At 37.5% G+C, this 27073-nt stretch overlaps 1 protein-coding gene across 1 annotated transcript in view; it reads right to left on the bottom strand.

Annotated features, from left to right (window-relative positions):
- Window positions 1-97: 97 nt before the first annotated feature.
- Window positions 98-27073, bottom strand: part of Tmeff1 (transmembrane protein with EGF like and two follistatin like domains 1) — a 90179-nt gene continuing 63203 nt past the window's right edge. The window contains exons 6-10 of the mRNA XM_078047879.1: window positions 26145-26293; window positions 24305-24370; window positions 13775-13898; window positions 5116-5274; window positions 98-1223 (exon numbers count right to left, since the gene is read on the bottom strand). Coding sequence (XP_077904005.1) covers window positions 1139-1223; window positions 5116-5274; window positions 13775-13898; window positions 24305-24370; window positions 26145-26293 — 583 coding nt within the window. The 3' untranslated portion in view covers window positions 98-1138. The remainder of the gene's footprint in view (window positions 1224-5115; window positions 5275-13774; window positions 13899-24304; window positions 24371-26144; window positions 26294-27073) is intronic.

Below are 27073 nucleotides of genomic sequence, written 5' to 3'. Positions count from 1 at the left end.
ACTGAAATCTGCTTTTCCTACTAACTTTACCTATTTTATACACTTGATATATCAGTATCAAAGAATACTGTAAATAAACACACCGAAAGAGGCCATATAGTGAAAACATTATATTATGACATGCTTTTCCAAACCAAATATTAAAATTAATATTTAATTTCAATCATTATTCTTTAAATTCTACATGCATATTTTTGAGTATCTAAACTACACATTAAACAGCTCAATACAGTCTACTCACACTTCAGACCTTTAAACACCAACAATCTACTAATATAACTATGACTACAGGACAAATTTGGATAGAGGTCTTAGGTCATTTTTAAGCTCACTTTAAGAGCACCAATCAGTAACAATCATTTTTGTATTGTATTTACAAACACTGGTACAATTTGTTTATGCATGTTAAAACAAATATTTTGTTTAAAAATGAATGTGTATTAAAGTAGTTTCACTGACAGTGTAGGCTTTATTCCAATCTGTTTGTTAAAAGCCTATTTTAACAACACCTAAATCTACTTTTCAGTGATCTGTCGCATCATTACTACCAGGTACTTTTTCAAATTATGAGAATTATTTTTTCAAAGAGAGGAATAAGCAAATTCCAGTCCATACATCTTATAAATATTTCACATCTAACACACACAGCTTTACAGTTCATGCGGTAGGCAGTGTCTAAAAAAATCAGGTACTAAATCTCAAAAACATTTAAATATCTATTTAAACACAGTGTCTTCTAGAATTTTTTTTTTGTAAGAAAAGTAATCTGTAAACATCTTTAATTTTAGTTCATGCTTGCTCATTTGCTGTGGTTATTGTAGAAGAAGTGAGTATGACTTTATAACCATTTGTGAAGTGGGTCCATTTTTGCAAAAATATTACATTCCATGGGTAAAGAACTAGTCTTGGAATTACCATGTGGTACAAATTCGTTAAATCAATTTCTGCATTTAAAAACATAAAACAAAGACTTCTAAACAGTCCAAAACTGTTGTAGCTGAATATTCTAAATACAGGCCAACAGTACTACACTAAAAATGTCCAAAAATAAGGCCTCTGAAATAAATATTCCCATTCTTTAAAAAAAGACATAATAAGTGTACATCACATGGTCAGTGTACATATAAAAGTCATAAATTTAAACCATTCTGGATGAAGTATCTGAAGTAAAATGACCTAGGTTTTGCTTCTGTCGACGTCCTCTATTGTTTTTGGGACATTTTCTGTTGCATTAAGGAAAAAAAAAAAAGGAAGAAAAAGACAATTTTGAGCATTTTGTTAAGGATATTTCAAATGTTTTCAAAGTAGCACACACTTCACACATAAAGCCCCATTGCATGCAATCACATGACAAGCAAACAAGAAGCTATTTGGTGCCAAGATGAGGGCAAACACAATGTCAGGTTGCTACTTTCCCCCAAAAGCAGGACACTGGAAGGATCAGACATATGGTTAGGGCCAGACACAAACAGAACTCATTCCCAGTGTCCATCCTACTACATCTGTACCCCTGAGGGAATGCCTTTCCCTCCTCTGGCCTGGCAACTCCCCAGCCACATAGATTGATAACATGAAATCAGTAACAGCAAAAAGGGCCTTGGCTGTGTACTTCCCGGAGCATTATGGCACCTTCAAAATGACTTTTAAAACAAGCTTAAATGAAGGAAGTTATCAGGAAAAGTAAGCTTATTAGCCTCAGATATGAATTACTCTACATGTTACTTTATTTTTATTTTTTTTAATAGTACTACAGATTGAACCCCACTTTATACACATGCTGGGAAATCACTTATCCCATTGAGCTACATCCTCAGCCTGAATGCCTACTGATTTTAGAAAAAGACTCAAAAGGAGATGTTTCACACTGTGCTGGGCACACCACAGAACCCCTTGGGAACTGGGACCCCGAGGATAAGGGATGTTCCTGGATTCTGCTCTCATTTTACTGTGATTTTTCTCTATGGCACTGTAACTGCTCTTGTGACTGCCTGCTAGATTGAAAACAGCTCCTGCTATGCATAGGTGCTATATTATGTAGAATAGAATAGAGGGGCTGGGATGAATTCCAGTAATTTGGGGTTTAGACTTTGCTACTAACTTGCTATTGCAATCTCAGTTTTCCTCTATATAAAATATTAAATTAGGAGTTAGACTAACCTCTATAATCTTTGGTTATAAAGGAATTCATAATCTGATGGAAAGTCCTATAACAACCAGTGTTCCTACTCTCACATTCCATACTTTCACTCAATTTCAAAGAGTTGCTTTGCCTTGACTTGAAAGCCTTGATGATAATACTTCCATTTTATGTATAGTTTTCAAAAGTTTCATCTTGATAATCCTCAAAATTACTTTGAGGTAAACAGAGCTGGAATCATCTCCATTTCATAAATTAGGAAACTGGTAGACCTCTTCAACCAGCACTAATTCACTAGGACCTTGTGCTGGAAAAGTTCCAGCTTCCTGTGGCCATGGTTTTTCTTCTACAAAATAAGGGAGTTTGGCTAGGATGACACTGAAGGTCCCTGCCAATCTGTTATTCTGTGAGTCTAAAAACATAAAAGATAATTCCAAGCATAAAGAAAGGATGGCTCATGCAGTCTTGGTTAAGTTGGTCAGTGGGAACATTCTTTTAAAGGAAGATTCATCACAAGCAACACCATGTGATATGTGGACAGCTGTCCCACAATGGACTGTGTGGAAGAGGCACTCCTTAAAAATTCAATGGAGATAAGTTCAAGCATAATTATAACATTCCAAATCCAAGACTGCAAGACATTCTAGGGAAGATGTCACAACCAAAAAAACAAGGAAAAATATGTGATAAAAGCCAGTGAGGGCTGGGATTGTGGCTCAGTGGTAGACCCCTTGCCTGGTATGGGGCACTGGATTTGATCCTCAGCACCACTTAGAGAAATAAATAAAATAAAGGTATTGTGTCCATCTAAAACTAAAAATATTTTTTTAAAAAGCCAAAGAGATGATTCTTTGGTTGCAGAGACAGTGGGCAATGAAGACTATGGTGTCCAAGTGGGCAGGAAGGCAGCAAATGGACGTGGTCATAAACTCGAGGGTACCAACTTAACAAGTACCCACTAGGTAATTTTAATTTAGGAGTTGAAGATTACAGCACACTGAGAATAGAATCACAGAGTAGGGCAAAGGTGAATTAGGGGTTACAAAAGGGCTGAACTAATTCTATGACCTTGAAAACGGTACTTCTCAACTCAGAGTTTAGTTTCCTCACTTTTCCAAAGGAAGAGGTTATCTCTAAGCCATTTCTCGGTGTCTCCAACATCCATTGATCCTCTTAAGTTGGCCTATCATCTGGCCTCAAAAATCTTTCCTTCCCTTTATTCCTTCTTTCATCTTCCAAATCACATACTACCCCACTCCTGCTTTTACTCTAATGTTAATACCCTAAGGCATAATCCCCCCCACCCAATATCAGATATCTTCTCTATTCCAATGAATTTTGCACATGACCCTTTGACTAATGCTTTGGAAAATGGTTTATAATACTAAACCCTTCCCTGCTCAAAAACCCTAGACTATTATAAAATCAAGTTTGAACCCAGCTCTCATGCAATAGGCATGCCTAACAAATCTATTTCCCAGCATGACTGCCATGGACCTTCCTCTTGATGGTTCAACAGAAGATGAACGATTTGGGAATCGACAGCACTGAATCCAAACCAAGACACTTCTATTTACTAGTTACTGGATGACCACAGGCAAACTAGTTAATCTCTGAGCCTATATTAAATGGCCACAGCCAGCCTGCTTTTGTGTGATTTTTTCCTATCTTTTCTTCCTATTGTCACTATTAGTATGTCTTTGTGTCCCCGCTTTGATCTACTGCCCAATTTTATACTCAGTAGTCTTGCCTAAGGGAAGATCGTCTGTTCTATGGAATGAAATGCACTGACTTTAGTACCTGATTTTATGAAAAATATCTGTTACTCAGAGAACATTTTTTAATCATTTCTAGATTTATCCTTTTAGCTCCAGATGGCTGAGACTACTGAAGGTCTGGCTTCTATTCAGATTTTAGTTAGAAGGGCCATAAATCCAATACGGACTGCCAATATCTGTACTTGATGTGCACCAATCCCCTTTCCAAAAAATGGAGGAAAGTATAAAAATGAGGTTTATCTGTGCCAAGCCTTAAAGGAGACAGAAAGAGGTGAGCAAGAAGAAAGACAGGGGCTGGAGTTGTAGCTCAGTGGTAGAGTTTTTGCCTAGCATGTGTGAGGCACTGGGTTCGATTCTGAGCACTGCATATAAATAAATAAAGTTCACTGACAACTAAAAAATTAAAAAAGAAAGGAGACTGGGAAGTACGAGGACATTTTCTCTGACATTTCTCAGGTCTAGTTCAGTTTGACATACTCAGTTTGGAAAACACTCATTCATGCCAATTGTGCTCCAAATAAGTCCTTTAATTTATGATAAATGGTTTAATTTATGATGCAGAATTTAAAGCCTATTACTTATCACTGTAATCTAGAGTATGAAACAATGTTAAGAAAATGATGTAATAAGAAAAGTAGTTATGTTTAACCTCTGATTTCTTCTTTTGTTATTATAGTACTACAGATAAAGCATATTCTCAGGGCATAAAACACATTGTGGCCCATAGGGCTTGAAACATTTCTGCATGGCTCTTCTGTACATCTACAGAACATTTTAGAAATTCTACTACTATCATTGTTGTCCCTGAATACACTGCTCAAGTACACAGTTCCAAGATCCCTAAATTCCTTTATTTCACAGATTGTTCTCATAGTCTCTCTGCCTGTAACCCTGATAATGAGTTCTGACCCACATCAGAACTTAAAGAAGCTAGACAGAGAGAGGGCAAACCCACATGGAAATATCAAGGAAAGGATCCCTAGGCTTTTCCCTAATATACTGAAGCAAACTTAAAACACCTACCATGAAGGTTTGCTTCAAAGTTTCTCTGTATCTTAACAGCCACCAACCTCCAGTTTTAGGGAGTCTGATGTTGTTTGGGTGCTGGAGACTGAGCCCAGGGCCTTGTGCATGGCAAATAGCCCCAGCCTACAGCCCACCCTGCAGATGAGAGCTGACATTTCTTACATCATTACCTACCTTGTTATGCACATGACAATCGCTACTATGATGGCAATCTGCACAGCTCCAATAATGGCTGCAATAAGAACATGAGTGAGCTTCTGCCTACTTGGCACTACATAGAGAATACTAAAGTCTGTCTTTTCACAGTGCTGTCCAGTGTAACCAGATTCACATCTGAAAGGGAACAAAAGGAATTCCAATGAGAATTGCAAATTCTTATGTTGTCAAGTTTCTAAATTAAAAGACACAATAAAATTTAAACAGGAATAGAAAGTCACTTTCCTATCACCTGAAAAAAAAAAGCCATCTGTATATTTTCCTATAGTCTTTTTGACATGCCTATTTTACATAGTGCCTTTTTTATTTATTTTAAATCAGATTAATTTGAAGTTGCTATATTATATAGTCTTTGTTACCATCAATTCAAAATAAAATTACAATACTCCCTTCAGTGATTACAATGCAGTTAACTGATCTGCTCCTCATTCTAAGACTTATCAGTAGCTTTGGACTTTTTGCAATTATAAAATAAGTATGGTAAGCACCTTGTGAAAGTGACTTTCTATGTAGGTATTCCACAGGCTTAGTTATATAGCTGGGTTACTCAATATATAGTCATAAACATTTATAGTTCTGTGAACACAATACCAAATTATACAGAAGACTTTTCGGTATACGAAGCACAAACATTTAAGATGCAGGAAGGAGATGAAAATAAGTTATTAATGACAAACAGAGCAAAGCAGTCAAGTAGGCACTAAGCTTAGAAATGATCTGAACTCTAATTAAAAGTAAATATAGGAGCTAGGTTGTAGCTCAGTGGTTTAGTACTTGCCTAGCATGTGTGAACACTGAGTTCGATTCTCAGCACCACATATAAATAAATAAATCTAAAGGTTCATTGACAACTAAAAAAACTTTTAAAAAAGTAAATACAAAGGCAACATCATTGGCTGATACTTTAAAAGGAGGGAATATTTAAGATATTGAACAGAAAATTCACATTGGTAAGTTGACAGAAGTGAAGCGTATAAATTAGCCAAGCTTCTGTTTGAACTGATTAATCAAATATGTGATGTGTAAGGACAGTGTGTGTATTTATTGATGTCCCAGACCTTGTTAGAAAAGGATTTGAGGCAGCTTAGCCTAAAGCCCACATTACAATACCAGAAACAAAAGGAAACAAGGAAAGCCAGGGTGATATGAGTTTACCAGCCCAGTCCCTGAGGATCCTGGACACCTGTCAGGAAGTTTCACATTGGGCTCTAAGCTTCCAAGCAGACAGACAGACAACAGTAGTGAGGCAGACACAGCTCAGACAGTAGAACTGAGTACCCAGAAATAAAGCCACAAATCTATAGCCAACTGATTTTTGACAAGAATACTAAGACAATGCAATGGGGAAAGAAGGATGCTGGGACAATTGGATACTCACATGGAAACGAACAAAGCCTCCTCCTTCCAATATACACAAAAACTGACTCAAAATGGATCATAAATCTAAGAGTTAAAGCTATAAAATTTCTAGAAGAAAATATAGGGGTAAATCTTTGTGACCTCAGATCGGACAGTAATTTCTCATATGTGACACCAAAAGCAACAGCAACGATAACTACAATAACAAAGATAAATTGGACTAAATTAAAATTAAGATCTTCTGTGCTTAAGGAAACTATCAAGAAAATGTAAAGATAACCCAAAAAGTCAGAAAAAAATTGCAAATTTTTTTTATATATCTGATAACGGACTTATACCCAGAACATATAAAGAATAATAAGAAGACCAAAAAACAAAAACAAACAAAAAACTTAAATCAATTAAGAAATGGGCAAATGGAACTGGGGTTGTTGCTCAGGGGTAGAGCACTTGCCTGGCGTGTGTGAGGCCCTGGGTTCGATCCTTAGTACCTCATATAAATAAATAAAATACAAGATCCACTGACGACTAAAAAATATTAAAAAAACAGAAGTAGGCAAAAGATCTATACAGACATTTCTCCAGAGAAGACATACAAATAACCAATAAGCACAAGATATTCACCATCATTAGTCACTGTGGAAATGCAAATCAATCCCACAATAAGATATCTTTTTGTACTCATAGTATGGGGCCTGAATCTAAAAGTCAGATGATCACAAATGTTAGTAAGGAAGAACACTGTAGGGAATATAAAATGGTGCAATTATTATGGAAAAAAAAAAGTCTGGCTTTCCTTACTTAGGAAGTTAAATGCAGAGTTTACTATTTGGCCTGACAATTCTACTACTAGGCATCTACCCAAGTGAAATTAAAACATATGTCCACACAAAAACTTGCAAACAATTGCTCACAACAGCATTATTCCTAAGAGCCAAAATGTGTAAACAACCCAAACATTCAACTGGGGAGTGGATTTTTTTAAATGTGGTATTCCCCACAGATTATTCAGCCATAAAAAGGAACAAAGTGCTCAGACATAGTACAATATGGATAAAGCTTAAAACCATCAACTAAGTAAAAGAAATGATACAGAAATGTTCAGAATAAGTAATCCATTAAACAGATCAGGGGCTGTCTAGGACTGGCATAAATAGGAAGAGTTGAGAGCAACAGCTAAAGGAAATGGGATTTCTTTCTGAGGTGATGAAAATGTTCTAAAACAAGGGAAGGAGGAGGCAGAGAGGTTGGCCACTGACACAAAAAGTAATTTCCATAAAATAAAAGCAAACAAGTCATTTCAAATAAGCACATTTACAACCGTTATTAAACTCAAGGGAATTTCCTCTCATTTGGTCCTCATTTAAAGATAGCACCTTCTAATATAGAGAACAGTAACCTCAATGACATAGCTACAGTAAATTCAATAACATAATGAAGTCTTGGGATTTTAAAAATAATGCCCTTCATGGTAGGCTAATGGCCAAGAGTCAAAGCTCAGTAAAATCAAAATAGTTCCACAGAGAGCTATAACCATGTCCTAGATATGCAGCTCTCAGATGGATTAGTTTAGTCCAAAGATTAAAATCAGTATCAAAAAGAATCATTAGGCCGGATATCATTCAAGTAATCCTCCCTGGATATTATTTTCCATAACTGACTTTCAGCCACACTCTCTAATATCTAGAGTATTAAGTTCTAAGTAATTATTTCTTCTTCTGTCATTAAGGGCAGATCGGGGGTTCAGTCCTCTACCCTCTACTTCTTCCATTCCACATAACCTCCACAGGTACTCTCATTAAGTGGCCCCACATGCTGACTCACTCACATACCCATCTGACACATTTATTGAGTACCTGTTAGGTGCTGGGCACTACTATAGTGAGTACATGGGATATAGCAGGGAAGGAGAGAAAGACAGCTGTCCTGTGTGTGTGTGTGTGTGTGTGTGTGTGTGTGTGAGAGAGAGAGAGAGAGAGAGAGAGAGAGAGAGAGAGAGAGAGAGACAGAGAGAGACAGAGAGAGACAGAGAGAGAGAGAGAGAGAGAGAGAGACAGACAGACAGAGACAGACAGAGACAGAGACAAAGAGAAACTGAGTGCTGTGTTTGGGCCAGAAAGGGAGGACTGCTATTTTAAATAAGGAGTTAGTCTTTATTCATTAAGAAGGTGAGATGTGATTAAAGACAGTGAGGGAGAAGTGAGGGACTTTACCAACAATTGGGAGGAGAGCAACCAGGCAAAGGAAGAACCAGAGGGAGCTCCCTAAAATGGGAGCATCCATGCATGTTGTGTCCAAGAACAGTAAGTGTGGCTGGAGTAAAGTGGCAAGAGAGTGAGGAGCAAGACAGAGAGGTGAAGAAGCCAAACTGTGTAGGGTCTTCTGCACTGAATGAGGTGGGAGAGGCACTGGAAGGGTCTTGGCAGAGGCATCGACTGACTTATTTTAAAAGGCTCACTCTGACTGCTGTGTTCAATATGGCCTATAGGATACCTCAAGGAGGCTGCTAAAATAATCCCAGAGGGAGAAAATGTTTGGCCTGGACTGGGAATAGTAGTAGACAATGGTGATAGGTAATCAAGTTCTGGATATATTCTGAAACAGAAAAGCAAACAGGACGGGGCTGGGGATGTGACTCAAGCGGTATCGTGCTTGCCTGGCATGCGTGCGGCCCGGGTTCAATCCTCAACACCACATACAAACAAAAATGTTGTGTCCGTCGAAAACTAAAGCATAAATATTAAAAAAACTCTCTCTCTCTCTCTCTCTCTCTCTCTCTCAAAACAAAAAAAAGAAAAAGAAAAGCAAACAAGATTTCCCAGCTCACTAGATATGGGTACATGAGAAAGAGAAGTCAAAGATATAACAGAGATGTTCTATCTGAGCAACTGAAGAGATGGAGTTGGCATCAACTGAGATGGAAAAGGTTGCCTGGAATGACTGCCTGCAATGACTGCAGGTACAATAGGTTTAGAGGAGGGGAAGCAGATCAGGAGATCAGCTTTAGTCCTGCTGAGATTGAGGTGTCAGACGTTCATGTGAAAATGTAAAGGAGGCAGATGGATCCAAGTCTCAAATTCTCAGAAGAGAGCTTTGGGATTTATGTAAATCGAAAGCCATCAGCATATGTCATCTAAAGCCCTGTGGCAGGATGGATTCTCTAAGGAAGAACCAGGACTGAACCCTGGAGCACTACAACCTGAGGAAGTCAGGAAGCAAAGGAGGAAACAGCCAAGAAGACTGAAATGTCCAGCAAACTACAGAAATCACGAGAGAATATAACCCTAGAAGCCAAATAAAGAGTGCATCACACAGGAGGGAGCAATCAATCAGCTGTGCCAAATGCTACTGACCCTTCAAAAGTAATTTAAGATGAAGAATCAGGGACTGATTTTAGCAGTGAGAATGGTCTCCAGGCAGTGCTAGGAACAAAAGCTTACTGGGGTGAGTTCAAGAAGAGATGGGAAATGAGGAACTGAAGACAGATTATAGACAACTCTCAAGTTCTTCTACAAGAGAAAGGAATGTAGCTAATGGAAATGAGATGGTTATTTTCAAGATGGAAGAAACACAAATATTTGTAAATATTTATAGCAAGATATATGATATGGAAGAAAAGGTAACAAATTGCTGGCAGGTGACAGTAATAGCCTGTGGAAGCTCTCTTCATACTGCTTCAGGTTTCTGAGTGAACTTGGAGACAAGATCATTTGTTGAAAGTAAGGATGAGAAAGGAGGTACAGTTTGAGGAGAGATGTGAAGGTATAAAGCAGCTATCCAGGAGAGCAGAATAAATGGATTGCAGTCACAAAATGACTGCCTGGAAGCATGAAGGGCCCACTTGGAGACTTAGGGCACACGCATCAGTGAGTAAGTTAACCTGGTGGTGTGCCTTTCAACAGCAGCAATTTTCAATAGCACAGGTATCAGCATGCAGTGGGTGGGAAGCCGGAATGAATGAGAACTAGCTTTGTCAAGTGAATACGATGAACAAAAGAGGGATAAGGCACACACAGGGGATCAACTCAAGGAATGATCATGAGGACCATCCAATGGGTGAAGGACATAGAACAGGTGACAGGATCAATAAACTGGAGGCCATCAGGATGGAATACTGCCAGGCAGAAACAAAAGGGTACATGCTAGAGATGAAATCATGCTCAAATATACATCTTCAACCCACATCTATCATGGGCTCTTAAAACAAAATACACCCAGCAGCCTACCAGACATCCACAAGTAGACATCCCACAGGCACCTTAAGCCAAGTATGTTAAACTGAACACATTCTTCTCCCAAACCTCTTCACTCTTCCCAGTCTATTTCCTGCTCAGTTTTTCTCTAGACAGAAACCCAGGAGACTGACCTCTTTATCCTCCTACCCTCCACCAACCCCCCCATGTTTTCATCCTCATATCTAATCAGTATCTGCAGATTCAACTACTTCATTTTTCTGTCTCCAACCTATCTACTAATCTCAGGCCCAAGACAACCCCATGACTTAATTCAGGCTGCTTCTTCTTTCAGTTTTCCTTCCTTCCTTCCATTCCTCCTTCTTTCCTTCTTTCTTTCTTTTTACTAGGGATTAAACTCAGAGTCTTGTGCACAATAGGAAAGCACTCTATCACTGAGCTATATCCCCAGCCTTTTATTTTATTTAATTTTGAGTTTTGAAACAGGGTCTTACTAAGTTGCCCAGGCTGTCCTCAAACTCATGATCCTCCTGCCTCAGTCTCCAGAGTAACTGAGATTATAGGCATGCACCACCACACCAGGCTAACTTTCAGGCTTCTAATCCATTTTCCAAGATAATACTAGAGTGCCTTTCCTATATGATCAAAACAAAGATATGTAAAGTAATAGTTTCTCACTGTCTTTAAAAATAAAAGCCATGCCTGTAATCCCAGCAGCTCAGGAGGCTGAGGCAGGAAGACTGCGAGTTCAAAGCCAGCCTCAGCAATTTAGCAAGGCCCTAAGCAACTCAGCAAGACCCTGTCTCTAAATGAAATATAAAAAGGACTAGGAATGTGGTTCAGTGGTTAAGTACCCCTGGGTTTGATCCTTGGTATCAAAATAAACAAATAAATAGAAGCCACATTCCTGGGATGACACAAATATTCCTGTGAAACCTGATCCCTCCTTTAAAAATGTACTCTACCCCCTTTCAGACTGAAGTGTCTTTTGAGGTCTCAAAACACCTCATATATATGATAGCATTTACCAAATTATATTTTAGTTATTTATTATTTGTCAGTATCTGCCACTGGATTACATGGTCTTAGAAGGTAAGATCCTGAGATCCAGGCTGGGGTTATGGCTCAATGGTAGAGCACTTGCCTAGCACATGTGAAGTACTGGATTCAATCCTCAGCATCATATGAAAATAAATAAAATAAAAGGTATTGTGTCCATCTACAACTAAAAAAAAAATTTTTAATTAAAAAAAAATCCTAAAAACCTTGTTATATTCAAATTTAATACCCTAGTGCCAGAAAAAATTCAATACCAAGTAATCAATACACTGTAAATACTCAGATAAAACAAAATTATCAGCTGTTTTTTAGTAATAAGTGTTTAGTAAAGAGATTCTCTAGCATTTAAGAAATTCCTATAGAGAAGAAACAAAGTTGATAATCATCACATGTCATTCAAAAAATATTTACTGACTATCTACCATAGCCAAACCTAGAGCCCCTGAGGTAATGGGCTTACAGTCTCATAATATCAATTTGTTATTTATGAAATACATCCTATATACCAATACTGTGTGTTAAGCACTTTATATATATGATCTTGTTTAATTTTAACAACACTATAAGACAATATGCTATTACTATTATGACTTTAGAAATGAGGAAATAAGACAGACATCTTAAGTATCTCCCAAAGAACATAAAGCCAATAACTGGCCAAGTCAGTAGATCTGATTCCAAAGTCTTAAATCAGCCTACCATTCAATCCTCTTACAATCAATCATTAAAATACTAGAGAGTGGCCTGGTATCATGTCATTATCAGAATGTAATTTTCTCTCCTCCTTCATGTAGACATCTAGAAAGATGTCTCAAGGACATCAGGATAACAACTTCATGAAGTATCTATGCTACCGTGGGACAAGTATGAGGAATCCACTGTAGAACTGGTTTAAAATCTGGCTTGTTCTGTTTTATATGGCTATATTTTTTAATGTTTAGAAAAAGAGGAGGGGAAGGCTAACTTCTTCAAAGACAAGGAGAACTTTCAATCAGGAAAGAACCAAAGGCTTAACAAAGAACTATTCAACCATTAACAGTTTATAGTGCTTTGTTTTGTTGTTTTTAAGCAAGAGAGGAAAATAACAATCGGGAGCAGAGAGCTAAAGAAGTAAAGGAACACAGGAGATGTGATGTCCAGCAGTTTCCTTTTACTTCTTGGGAAGACTCGCTGCCTTCTGGGATGAGAGAACAAAAGCAAAGTATAATCTCTCTCCATGTTTTGATGTTTTGACTAAGTAAGGAAAAAAGATCCTGGCGCAGCTCCCAGAGGCAGGGGTGAGCAGAATGAGAGCCATCTCCCATGTCTACAGAAACCTGGCCTGGCTACGCAAGCTACATTGAGACAGAGGGTGAGCTCCTGGCAGCAGCAGCAGGAAATGCCATCAGTTGCTAGGCCAGAGCAGCAAAAGGCACTAAGATCATTAGGCTGAGTATCGGGAAATCTGAGATCTAGCTTTTTCCCAGTTCTATTTCTAACCTGCTCTAACCTGCTGTTGACCTTGAACAAGTTACGTAACTTCTCTGGAATCAGGGAGCTGGATTTACACCCTTTCCGTTTCCATCTCTCAACTCACACCTGATTCTTCATTCCCACTCCCTTATTTTTAGAAATCTATTTTAGCATATATTTTATTTGAGTTACATATTCTCTATTCTTAATATATTCTACAGTTCCTCAACCACTCCATGACAGATTGCCTAAAGACAAAAATAGAACTGGAATATGACATATTTATTTTTTGTATTAAAAAATATGTAACATTATCTTAAAAATGATAAGGCCATAATCTCAGAACCTAAATAAACTATGTTTTTTTTGTTTTTGCATATTTCTTTCCAGGGTATTTTTTATTATTCTGCTGTGGTTTGTTGTTATTGTTACTGCTCTATTACAGATAAACATTACATTTTGGTAATATTTAGTTCACATTTCATTGCCTTCTATAAAACAGTGACCACATATGGAGAAAATTTCCCATGGCTGCTCTGGAGGCACTGACTTACCTACAAGAAGCCTTCCGAGTAGAATAGATGAATTCACATTTCCCATGGATGCAGTAACCATTGAGGTTTTCGGGGCAAGGCATGTGGTTTCCAATATAAACATCTTCTCTTTGATCACTAGCATCTTAAAAGAACACAAACCAGGTCACTGAGGAGTGAAAAATATGGACTTTTCAAAGATTCTGAAAAAGCAAATAAATTCACCCCTTGTCAGCCACCTGCTAGGCAATTTGGAAAGGAGATTTATCAAATGGGGGTTGGATGAGATCCAAGGTCCCTTCCTATTCCCATTATGCCACAAACACAGCAGGTAGACTGTTTAGATTCAATGTATTTAAAAATATCTGCAGGATGTGACTACTCTGTGCTACTGTTGTATAAGAACAACGTGCCAAAGAAAACTAAACATCATTAGTTTTCTTTTCATCTAAAGAAATAATAATGCTAGGTCTAGAAGTTAGTTCATTTCTGTGCAAGAAAGATGGCATACACTACTTGCCCTAGGGGAGTGAAGTTATTTATTTACTTGGGGCCTATGAAATGAAGACCATCTAAGAACATGGAATGGCAGAGAGCAAGTTACGGCATTCTAAAATTTTAAGGTAAAAAGTTTATTTTTGGAATGAAAGATCATACTGCTTTTTTTTTAAATGAAAATAATTTTGCTGTGTCTTCATAAAATTTTTCTTAGCAGATGTTCATTTTAAATACAAGTCAAATAACATAGAGAACAAATTAAGATGAATTTAAAATCACCTGACAGACCTCTATCAAAAGAGAACCACTCTGCAAACATTTTGAACGTCTGTAGAATGATATGAACTGAGCTGAGCTGAGCAGAGTTTAAGTGAAGAAAAATGAAGCAAGGTGAGTAATGCCACTGTCAGAAAGGGGACAGAGTCAGAGGGAGACAAACAAAGCAATCTCTTTTTTAGCATATACACCAACATATCTATCCTCAGTTACATGGACCCAGAGTTCCACAATGGCTTGTCCATGTGCAGGAAAAATCACCAGGCCTCCTGCTGTCTCTCTTAGGGCTCCAGCTTACAAATTTTGTGCCCATTGGCTGTGTGACCTTGAGCATACTACCCTAAGATTCCATAATCATAAAATCAAAATAACAGGACCTATACTTCATACAGTTTTTGAGAGGATCACATGAAATAAATAATGCATTTACCATATGAATAACATAACCAGTTATATATATAGCATACAATATAATGGCAAAGGGTTCATCTCTCAAATACAAATAAAGGCATTAAGGAAATCTGAAGAATATTAATGGAAACAAATTTAAAAGAGAGAAATAGAGGCTTCTGTACATACGTATGGATGGGGAAGAGGAAGACCCAGGGAAAGGTGGGAAGAGAGGTGCCAAGTTCTAAAACTGAGAACTCAAAATGCAGACGTTCTGGTGCTCAAAATTTATATATAAACAAGAAGAAAAATTTCAGTGAGGATTAAGCTCAATGATACAGTAACTAATGTGGAGAGATCATGACACCACTGCCAAGACCAAAGACATGTCATATTACCTTGATTTATATATTCATATTGTTCTAATTTAATTTAAGCCTAGAAAGAGAACTGAACTAGAAGCCAGGGAATCTAAGATATAAATTCTTAATTCTTTCTGTCTGTCTGTCTATCTACCTACCTATTTATATATTTGTTTATGATGCCAGGGATTGAACCCAGGGGTACTTAACCACTGAGCCACAACCCCACCCCATTTTTTTTATTTTGAGACAGCCTCACTAAGTTGCTAAGTCTATAGCTTTGAACTTGTGATTCTCCTGCCTCAGCCTCCCAAGCTACTGGGATTATAGGCATGCACCATCATGCCCAGCTAAATTCTTAGTTTTAAAAATGTCCTTGCTTGGTCAAGTCAGGTCTTCTCCTGAAGAGAGGTGAATGAGATCAACGCTGTCCAATGGACACATGAAACTTGTTCTTACACAACAGTAGCTTATAGTGGTCACATCCTGCAGATGTACTTTTATATCTTCTAGAGTCCAAATTTTAAAAAGTAAAAAGAAACAGGCAAGTTAATTTTAATCATACACTTTAACCCGACATATCCAGTAAATAATATCATTTATTGATATTATTTATTAATTATTATTATTACTATTATTTATTTATTTATTTTTATATTATAAAAAAAAGTATTTTACATTCTTTTTTAAATAAGACTCAAAGTCTGATACTTTAAACTCACAACACATCTGAATTCTCACTAGTCACATTTTCAAGGGCTCTGTGGCCATCTGTGGCTCGTAATCACCACAGTAAACTGCACAGAATAGATGACCAATTTGTTGATCTTCTATCAATTACCTTCCACATGCCAAGTACTTTGCTAGATTGCTGGGGATATAAAGGGCTTCACGGTCTCCTCTAGCAGCCAGAGTTAAGTCCCATGGCAAAAGAAACCAAGCATTCTTTGTCCAGCTGTGACCCTGAGCATCCACCCCTCTGTGGACACTCATGAAACTATGGTTCAGCTGTGTGGGTTTTGAAATCATTCTCTGCCATGAGAATGTGAGCTCCTTAAAGAGTGTTGACATTCATGTCATCCCTGTCTATATACTCCTTACACTTAGAACATAACTTAGAACTTAGACAGCTCTAGAGTCAGCCTGCCTAGGTCTGAATACAACCTGGGTTTGCCTAGCTACAACACCTAGTGGCTATATGACCTAAAGACATTTAGGTCATATTTATTTAGCTGTTCGTGGCCTTCAAGTTTCCTCATTTGAGAAATGGAGATAAAAACAGTGTCCACTTCTTACAGTACTGTTTTAGAAACTAATGAGACAATACATTTAGTGTATTAATGTATATAAGATCTTATAGAACTCAGAATTGTGCCTAGCAAACCATAAGCCTTTAATAAATATTACCAAGTATTATTCCATGCTCAATAAATGTTACATGAATGGATTCTAATTTCTACTTGTTGACAAGCTGTACTATAAAAATATTCTTCTATTTTATGGACTAGTAGGATAGCTCAATGATAGAATGTTTGACTAGCATGTATGAAGCCCTGGGTTCATTCCCTAGTAGCACAAAGAGAAAAAAAAATCTTCAGTTTTGCACTTTAATCTTTCATTGAAGGAAAAATAAATTATAAATTGACAAAATTATTATCCACATAGAGTCCACCTTGAATATTTCCTTAAACTGAACTGCTTTTAGCAGTCCTGGTTCCATGTTTCACAACAAATTAAAACTTAATTTTAACAGATCTTTTATTAATAAATACTTGTGATCAAAACAGACTTTCCTCATGCAATGAGCATTCACTGACAAGAAATAGTTTAATAAAAATCAACAACAACATCAACAAAAATTTACTTTTCTTACAACGGCTTCAAACTAAAAATGCCATCTTCCATTCCTAGTCAAGTCATGAGGGATTGGAGGAAGCAATCACCGTGCTACATCATGGCACATCTCAGAACTTGTTTCTTTCACAGTGGGACACCATAAAAGTATGTAATCAGGGGACTGCAGAGAGTGAGATCATGTTTAGCTAAGCTACAGAAGACATGAAGAAAAAACATACATGGACCTTGCCCTCAAGAAACTTATAAACACACACACACACACACACACAAAGCTGAACCACACAAAGAGGGCACCACGTGGCAGTTTACAATTGAATGCCACTAGGTGCTATGGAAGTTTAGATTCAAAGAAATCAATAGGCAAATTACTCAGAAAGGACTTATATAGATAGGGTAGGACTCAAGTTAGGCCCCAAATCCTAAATAGGTTTAGATAGAGAAATGGAAGCCAAAGGGAAGATATAATACACACTGAAGGAACAGATCAACCTACCGAGAAGAGTTAATGAGATGGGAAGTATGTAAATAAAGACGGAAATGCAAGCTGAAAGCACTGAATTCTGGGTAAGACATGTTTTCTTGATCATAGATAAGGAAAATACTGAACAACATAAGGTAAGCTCTGTTTTATGTAAAATTTAATTGACAGTGGTTGCCTGGGGTTGTTGATTAGGAGGGTTAGACAGTGACTGGCTGCTAATGGATATGAAGTTTCTTTTGGGGATGATAAAAATGTTCTAAAATTAGATTATGATAAAGTTTGGTGAACTCTGTAGGTATACTAAAAACCATGTGAACTTCATGATATGTAAATTATATCCCAATAAAGGTGCTAAAATAGTTGGATACCAACAAACCAGATAAAGTGGCAAAGGGACTAGGAAGACAAGTAGCCAAGTAGAAAGTAAACAGAGCATACTCCAAACTCATGGCAGTGAAAAGCTAAGCTAGTGCTCAGCAGGAGGAATAAATACTAGGACACAGAAAATAAATAAATACAGCCTGAAGGTACTCCGGAAAGTGAATGAGCTGAGAAACTTGGACTTGGAAGGCTCCATGGAAGCCATCTGGTCTGATGAAGGAATCCCTTTAAATTAACCCTGGGGGTCTGTTTCTACTTGAACAATTCCAGAAACAACAAACTCATCAAAATACAATAAATTCCAATACCATCAACAGATTTCATAATGTTGAATGTAATTTCTATCTTTGTATAGATTTTCTACAGTCTGTTCACACTCTTCCCCCTACCCACCAATCTTTTATTCCGATAGCCAAACTTCCCATTTCCATCCTTGCTTGACTAAGCTTAGTGTGCAACCCAGTACATTTAGTAAGAACAGAACCACCGTCTTTATTAAAAGGGAATGATGTAAAAATGGGAATGCTCTTACAAGGGAATGATGTAAAAATGACTGTAAACATGAGCCTAATGATAGGTGGTCCAGGATATAGAATGTACTAAGCTGGGTTCAAATTTACATCTCATCATCCACTAAGTATTTGCTAAACAACTATTACATTCTAAGCACTATAATAGCTCCTGGAGTTGAGGCTACAGAAGAGCAGAGAGTTAAGTACAGAGACTCACTAGGGAACTAAAATGTCAAACTAGTGCTCAGAGAAAGATGAGGCTAGGGAACAAAAGCTCACCAAAGTAACAGTGCCAACTAGATTAAATATTCTGAAGAAGATTCAGAAAGAAAGCAAATGGACAGAACAGAATTCTGGAATATCTGTGATTTAAAGAAAAGGGCTTAGGATCAGCAAGTCTAAACTCCAGTTCTTGATCTGCCATTGTACATGAGCAACAGACACTCATAGTTTCACTTTCTTCACCTGTAAAGTGAGGATAGCATGGTTGTTATGAAGATTAAATAATAACACCAATATATGAAAGCACCTGGCATACAGTAGGGTACCTGATTGATACTTATTAAAAAGTGGATAAATGTCCAACTGATGTCAATCATCAGCCATAACACGAAATAGCAAGAAAGGCAAACTCAATAACAGTGGGATAGCCAGGTCGACAACAGTAAAACTAGAAGACAAAAAGTATCACCAATAGCCATAATAACATCAATAATGAATTCAGTAATCTGGTGTTTGTTATTCAGAGTGACCCTGGGCCATAAATATTACTGCCCCCATTTTGTGGATGGGATCATCAAAGCTTAAAGAAATCAGGCCACACAGCTTTTAAGTGTGGACCAAGTCTGACTCCAAAGGGCAAGAGTGTGGCCATTCTACTATCATCTCATCAAGCTACTGTGGAGATATGTTAGGAATGTCTGAGCACCTGCTTTCTAGACCAGATAAATTAGACAACTTCAAAATGGAGAGATAGAAAGCTTTTAGAGATGCAAAGAAGACTATGTGAGGTCCTGGCTTTGATCACCAGCAACCACCCCCTCCAAAAAAATGCAATAATGCATAGTTTCAGAAACCAACACAGAAATGTGCCCTTCACACAGGAAGAACTCACCACAGAACAATTCTGTCTAAACAATGCCCTGGGGCAAGTGGTGACAGGCTCCACAAACAGCTGCAACTGCTAGTGCCTGAACAATGCTTCCATGTGTGCAATATACAAAGTGCATTTGGTCACCCAGTGGGTCCTTCTGTCCACAGATGTTTTCACAGACAAATCTGTCACCATCAGCAGTGTTTCCAAACACAAAGGCTAGCATGGTCCTAAGTGATGATGTTATGAGAAAACCTAGGACCAAGGGGCTAATCTGCCAAGGCGTGCTGTCCTGGCTATCTGTCCCATCAGGGAACAATCCACACAAAGCATGAAGAGTTGCTGCCAGCAGCTGAGACATGCACCTGGAAGGTAAAGCACTGAGGAGAAACTACAGCAACACTGTATCAGAAACTCTAAAGCTCAGTATTTCTATAAATCCCTCCAGTGAAAAAACTCAAAACACTGTCTGGCTTCCCCTAAACTACTGTGCATACCCACTTTCACCACTAACATCTCTCTCCACACATGCTTCCTTTTCCAATCCCAGCCTCCTAGGACCCCATTAAGGGGTCATCATTCCTACCTACTCTCCAACACCTCCCAGCCTCTCATTTCTAAACTTGGCTATTCTTCACCCCAGCCCTGACTATTCTTTTTCCCACTCTGCCAGTGAAACACCTTTTCTAAGAAGTGAATAAATTCGTCTATCTTCTCAACTATTCCCTTAGAAAATACTCCTTTCATCTCCCTGATGTTCTAAGACCAAACTGCTTCCTCGATCTCTTTTCCTTCCACACCTCCCGGTAATGTGCTTACCAAGGTCACTTCCAGGCCAGTCCTTCACTCACATGCCCAGCCTCTCAGGAGACCTGAAACCACCCTCGTCACAATGCTCCATCACACACAGTCAGGCCTCCTTCAATGAGTTCAACACCTGGACCACAGTCTCATCATTTTTAAAAGGTATATCAAAAAGCTGCATTGAAATATATAAGCAACAGTCACCAAGAAATGGGACCCATGATACTAACATCTTGCTAATTATGGTATCCTTGGCCAGCAGTAGCATTCTTGAGCAGGATCAAGAATGAGGTCAATCATGATATGAGGGTTGGGATGATGTGATCCTTGGAATGAAATGAGAATGTCTTTGTAGGAAAAGGGCATTTAGATCTTAAGCTGCATGAAAATATCTTTTTTAAAGAGAGAGAGAGAGAGAGAGAGAGAGAGAGAGAGAGAGAGAGAGAGAGAGAAAATTTTTTAATATTTATTTCTTCAGTTTTCAGTGGATACAACATCTTTATTTTATTTGTATGTGGTGCTGAGGATCAAACCCAGTGCCCCACACATGCCAGGCAAGCTCGATACCGCTTGAGCCACATCCCCAGCCCATATGAAAATATCTTTGGATTAAAATGTCTATACCACAAAGAAACTTCCCAGGTAGATGGACATGTTATCAACTTTGGTAAGTTGTGATGCACATAGAGTACATCCTTTTGTCAAAACTGGCACTTATAGCTGGGTGCAATGGTGCACACCTGTAATCCCAGCAGCTTGGGAAGCAGAGGCAGGAAGATCATGAGTTCAAAGCCAGCCTCAGCAACTTAGTGAGGTCCTAAAGCAACTCAGTGAGACCTTGTCTCTAAATAAAATATAAAGGGCTGGGGATGTGGCTCAGTGGTTAAGTGTCCCTGGTATCCCCAGTACCAAAAACAAAAAAAAATTTTTTAAAAACTGACACATGTAAGATTTGTGCATTTCTATATTGCAAATTATGCCTCAAAAGAAAAAAAAATCTGCAAATGAGAATAATGAAAATAATGTGGGTGAAGGTAAACAGACAAAACAAGAACAACAATGTTGATAAATACTGAAGGTAAGTTCTGGGTACATGAGGGTTCGTTCATTATTCTGTTTACATTATCTCTGAAATTTTCTATAATAAAGTTTTTTTTAATGTCAAGCACCCATTTCCCATATACCTGACACTCAATCATCACATCCTTAATGACTTCAACATCTACAACAGAACCAGTTAACACTCCTACTTCAATATTTACCACAGGATCCCAACAGCCCAAGATGAATCTAAACCAGCCAGCATTTCAGACATTTGAGTGCCCAGTTTAACAACACTCTTTTCTAAGAATTCCACTCTCAAAGCTTTCTCTCACTGAGTACTCCTTCTCGGTCTGTCTGCCTTCTTGCTGGTGCAAAGTTCCTGCTTGTCACTTTGGGGACCCATCCTAGGTCCTGTGTATCTACACAGTCTTGGCTGTGTATTGCAGATGCAAATATTTACTGAAGGCTCCTATAACTGTTGTGAGAGGCAGGTAAAAAAAAAGCAAATGAAGTTTTTAAAAATACAACCAAATAAATCTTTTGACCTCTATCTCCTTACTGTTGGAACACTTCTTAAGTCTTTCACTGTTTGGATTTTATCTTTCTAATTATAGAAACTCTCTGGCCCAAGACTTTAATGATTCCATTTGCCTTCAAATTCAAGGCAGAGGACAACACTGTCTATTACACATCATTAGCCATCTTTTCCCCATGGCTTCTGTACCACAATACCCTTTCTTGGTTGCCTTCCTCTTAATCCTGTATGCTTCTTCCCAAGTTGGGTCTTCTTTCCTTTCTAAGTAAGTACTATCCAAAAAAACTTTCTACAACTCCAGAAATATTCCATACCTGTGCTATACACTGTGGCAGCCACATGTCACAAGTGGCTACTGAACACCTGAAACAGGACTAGAATTTCATTTTAATTCAAGAGCCACATGTGGACAGTGGCTACTGTACTAGACAGTGTAGTGCTAGAAACTCTCTCATTCGTTCTCATGGCTTCCATTATCATCTCTATATCCAAGGACTGCCTCTCAGATTTATGCTAAACAGTCACCTGGATGAATTCCACAAACACCTGAAACTCCAAAATGCAATTAATCACCTACACCATCGACTTTTCTCTTATCTTTACCCCAAACACCTTTCCCTTCCCAGCATCCTTAGTCCTAAAAGAAGAATCCACGAACTCAGTCACCTGAGCTTAAGTCTTGGTGACTTTTAGCTCTTTGTCTTGAGTGTAAGCAGATGCCTATTCTGAGTCCACCCAAAGGTTTTCATTTCAATATATATAATAAGCAAAATGTTCCTGCCAGGTATCATTCATTCAAGTGGTTAACTTTGTAGGTTTGTTTTCAAATATATTAATGATTCCCTACTGCCCATAAATAAAGTCTAAATTTCCCAGGGTAGCAGATCTCACCCCTAGCTCTTTCTAGTCTGGCCTCTTTCTCTCTCCAAAGTCCTGTAATCCAGCCAAAAAGGATTCCTTACCATTCTCCAACACATTCTACCATAATGTTTATGTCCACAACTCTGCTCCTGCTCTTCCTCCTTAAATACCCTTTGACTCCTGCTCAAATTCTAATACTCCTTTTCAACATTCACTCAAATTCTACCTCCTTCATGATATTTCTCAGACTTTCATTTTCCCCCACCAAAGAGTAATCTTATCTTTTCTGAATTCCCAATTCACTTCTTTACTACATTTTATGACTATAATCAATTTCTACTTCGTTACAAATTAGTTATATGCATTGTTTTTTACTATAGCACAAACTCTATAAAGATGTAGAGATTATGTACTAGATATCTTTCTACCCACAGGTAATGTCTAGAAAGATGAACAGTACAAATTAGGTATATAATAAACTTAGTTCTAGATCAATGTGCTAGGATCAAACCCAGGGTCTAGTGCATGCTAGACAAGCACTCTATCACTTTTGGCTACATCCCCAGCCATTTTTATTTATTTATTTTGAGACAGGGTCTCACTAATTTGCCCAGGCTGGCCTCCAACTTGCAATCCTCCTGTCTCAAGCCTTCCATGTAGCTGAAATTAGAGATATACATCACAGCACCCAGCTAACGTTATAGATCAATACTTATGTATAAAAAAATACTAAATTATCAACATACAGTCATATTATTAAGTGATTTTATCAACCACCACCAAGTGTTTGAGGCATATACAGTTCCCCAGACTGCCTTCAGTATGAGCTTCTAAATACTGAAAAATAGCCTTCCTGTTCTGGTCATGTTTTATCAGTATAGAGAATAAAACTGGAATAATCTATTATGTCGCCTCTGGGAATAGAAAAGATTTTCTATTTCAAATATAGTACTTTGTATCATCATGGGAAACTGGTATTTCAGGTTCAGGCTTAAAAATTCAAGTAAAGGAAGTAATAAATTATTCAATACAATAATACTTACCATTTATTGAGTACTCAGTAAGCAGGCCAGACACTATTCTAAGCATTTGATGTGTATAATCTCATTTAATTTTAAGATAGGTACTGTTTTACTTTTTTTAAGATAGTTGCTATTTTACTTTTTTTTTAAATTAGGTATATGAGGTAGCTTACATACATATCCTAACTGTCCATTAGAATAACCAAACAAATTAGTAGAAGATGCACTGATAATAGGACTATTATATGGAAGTCCTAATCAAGGAGTCCAAAATCCAGGTGGTCTTCAGTTAACTGGATCTAACAGCACTGAGTCTCAGTGTTCCTGTGGGTATAAGGCCCTTCTCACTAGGGCAGCAGTAAGAATCAAATAAAATAATGCATGTGAGCATACAGAGCATTGGACTTATGGCCAAGGATAATCATGATTTGGTACCTTTCACATCTGGTCGATATTGTAGTCCATCATCTTTCTTTCCCAGTAGACTAGTATCATCTGTGTCTATAAGAGAATACAGTTTTTCAAATTAACATATGATATTGAAGTCATACCATGGAACACTCAATTATTCCTAATGCTCCAGGTCCTTTTAACTTTGTACAATTATCCTGCTTATATTTCCCACCATTCTCACTCTCTCTCTCTGACAGATAACACTATGTATATTTATTGTATACAAAATGATGCTTTGAAACATATAACATTGTAGAATGGCTTTTACCTTCCTCTTTGTCAACTGTCCCTTTTCTGCCTCAGGCTTCAAGGGAGCACAGGTATATATGTTCTTTACTTCATGAACTATAATTTCATTTGGACTTTAGCTCAAATATCATCTACTTTTTAAAAAATCCTTCCTGTGCAAACTAAAACAACACATACCATAAGGAGAAAGAATTCACACTCTCTCCAAGGAACAATGATCTAAAGATTTATCTTCTACCAGTTTTCCTGGAAAACTCAGAATAAAATTATTTTGGAATCTCAATTGTGTTATCAAACATTTTCTAGGGGAAAAAAAACACTTGATTTATGAGCTGCATCTGAACTAGGAGACTGAATAAGAACCATAAATACCTGCTAGCACATAAGAGCTTTGGATCTCAATACATAGCCAGGGAGATAATAAAAAGGCACAGTTAGGCTTGACTGGAAAATTACTGAAGGGGCTAAAATAAAATTTAAGGCCCAATCATTCCAAAGCAATCTAAAATCTGCATGAATTTCAATTTAAATTCTCAAGTTTGGCCAAATGCTCTGAAAGTGCTATTCCAGGAACTACCAATCAGATACCAGGTTCCTCAGCGAAGATACTCTTTCTCTGAGCTATTCTTCCTACCTAGGCTCTCAATACTACCCAATGAATAAAAGAAGTCATACTTCAAGATTAAAGTCAAGAAGAATATCTATCTGCAGGAGATCTTTGTCAGGAAAGCCTCTTTCTATCATACCCAAAATCATACATCTGGAAATCCTCTGATGAGCTTCTTGAGTACTTTTTGTTACTGCAATCAGTTGGGAAGTATGTCACAAAGATTTATTCAAGATAAGGCAGCAAACTTTGGCATACAATCTTTTTCTTTTAGCTCAGTTAATAGCACACTCCTAAAGTATCCCTTAAGTAAGCCCAAAAAAGGAAGGGGTATGGGGAGGAAGTCGAACTAGTAAGCAGAAAAGATGTACAGTCCTCATCCGTAAGAATGTGCTTCTTCCATATATGCTACTGAGGAAGTGCTTCAACACCCCAGCTCATAGGAGTATTAGTGAGGAAAAATGATTTGAGAACCTCTGGCTTCAATGACTGCCACTATTTCTCACAGGGGTGGAAAACAAAACAAACCAAACAAACAAAATCATTCTTATACGGTATCTTATAACAAAAGTGAGAATGGCAAACAATTTTAAGCCAAAGGGTATCATTTCTTTCTATTCTGTAATTTCACGCCAAAATCTTTAACTGTACATATAACACATATAGGGCAAAAACTACATAGAGATAATATATTTGAAATCACCTTAGAACTATAAATATAAATATAAATCTTAATCTCCATGCCAGGATCAGCTCAGTACTAAATAAACCATCAAGCATCGTGATTTAGGTCTTCAGAAGACAAAAATAAGTGAAAAAAATATCTAAGTAACAGGAAATTCTGAAAGATGTAAAAAAAAAAAAGACAAAAAAATTTCAAGGAATTTCTCATTTTACAAATATAAAATAATACCAAGTAAGATTATAGGCATGTAATACTAAAGACAGGTCTCCATGTGATCTTACCTGTGCAATGGCCAAGGTGCCTTATATCAATTTGTTCTTGCTTTATACAAGATGCTTCTCGAACAAAACAAGGATTGTTATATGAACTCCCATCAGAGGCACACACAGGATTAAAACTGTATCCACTGCAATCTATATTACATACACACCTGTTGGAAAAGACAATAATTACCTATGTTTTACAATGAAAGTACCTCAAAATCCTACAACAGCAAAAAAGAACATCTCTCAACTTTTTCACTGCTTTCTAAAACATAAGTCAATATATTGTTTTATGTCACTGCAGAAACCTTAAGCAATTTGAATGCAGGGCTATAATTTTATACAGATATTATTATTTCAATAGTTTCTCTTGAATTTTCATATCTAGATAAAAAATAATCAGGAGACATCAAATGTTAACATTGAAATTTTTGGCAAGATGACATAGTGAAAAGAAAACAAAATTATGTTATAAATACAAAGTCAAGAATCTAAATCCTAGTCCTACTCATAGTCACCAGATATATATTCAGATTCTTCCTCAAAGTCTTAGTTTACCAATTTGTAAAACACAGACAATAAAAATATACCCCCTTCACCAAACAACTGAGATTTTAAAATAGAAAAGTTATGTAATACGTAGAATACAAACCCTCAAAGTGCTTCCTAGCTACACAACTACTTGTGTGACTGGATGTTCACAAACACTACATGGGAATGGGGGGGGGGCAGATTCCATTTCTAGCAACATGTCATACCAAGAACCTTTACTGACCCTCCTGCTGAAAATAATAGAAAATATTGGGTAAACCATTTTAAATGCACTCATTAGTTGGCAAGAAAGCCAGGAATATTCAGGGCAAAAGTTAAATGAAGAACAGAAGAGGTCAACTGAGCTCTCTATAGCTGATTTTCACCCTGAAGGATTTGCCAAAGTGGGTAAACTC

The sequence above is a fragment of the Ictidomys tridecemlineatus genome, chromosome 4 (assembly GCF_052094955.1).
Source record: "Ictidomys tridecemlineatus isolate mIctTri1 chromosome 4, mIctTri1.hap1, whole genome shotgun sequence".
Lineage (NCBI taxonomy): Eukaryota > Metazoa > Chordata > Mammalia > Rodentia > Sciuridae > Ictidomys > Ictidomys tridecemlineatus.
Note: the sequence above shows the minus strand (reverse complement) of the source record. Positions and strands in the feature narration are given on the sequence as shown.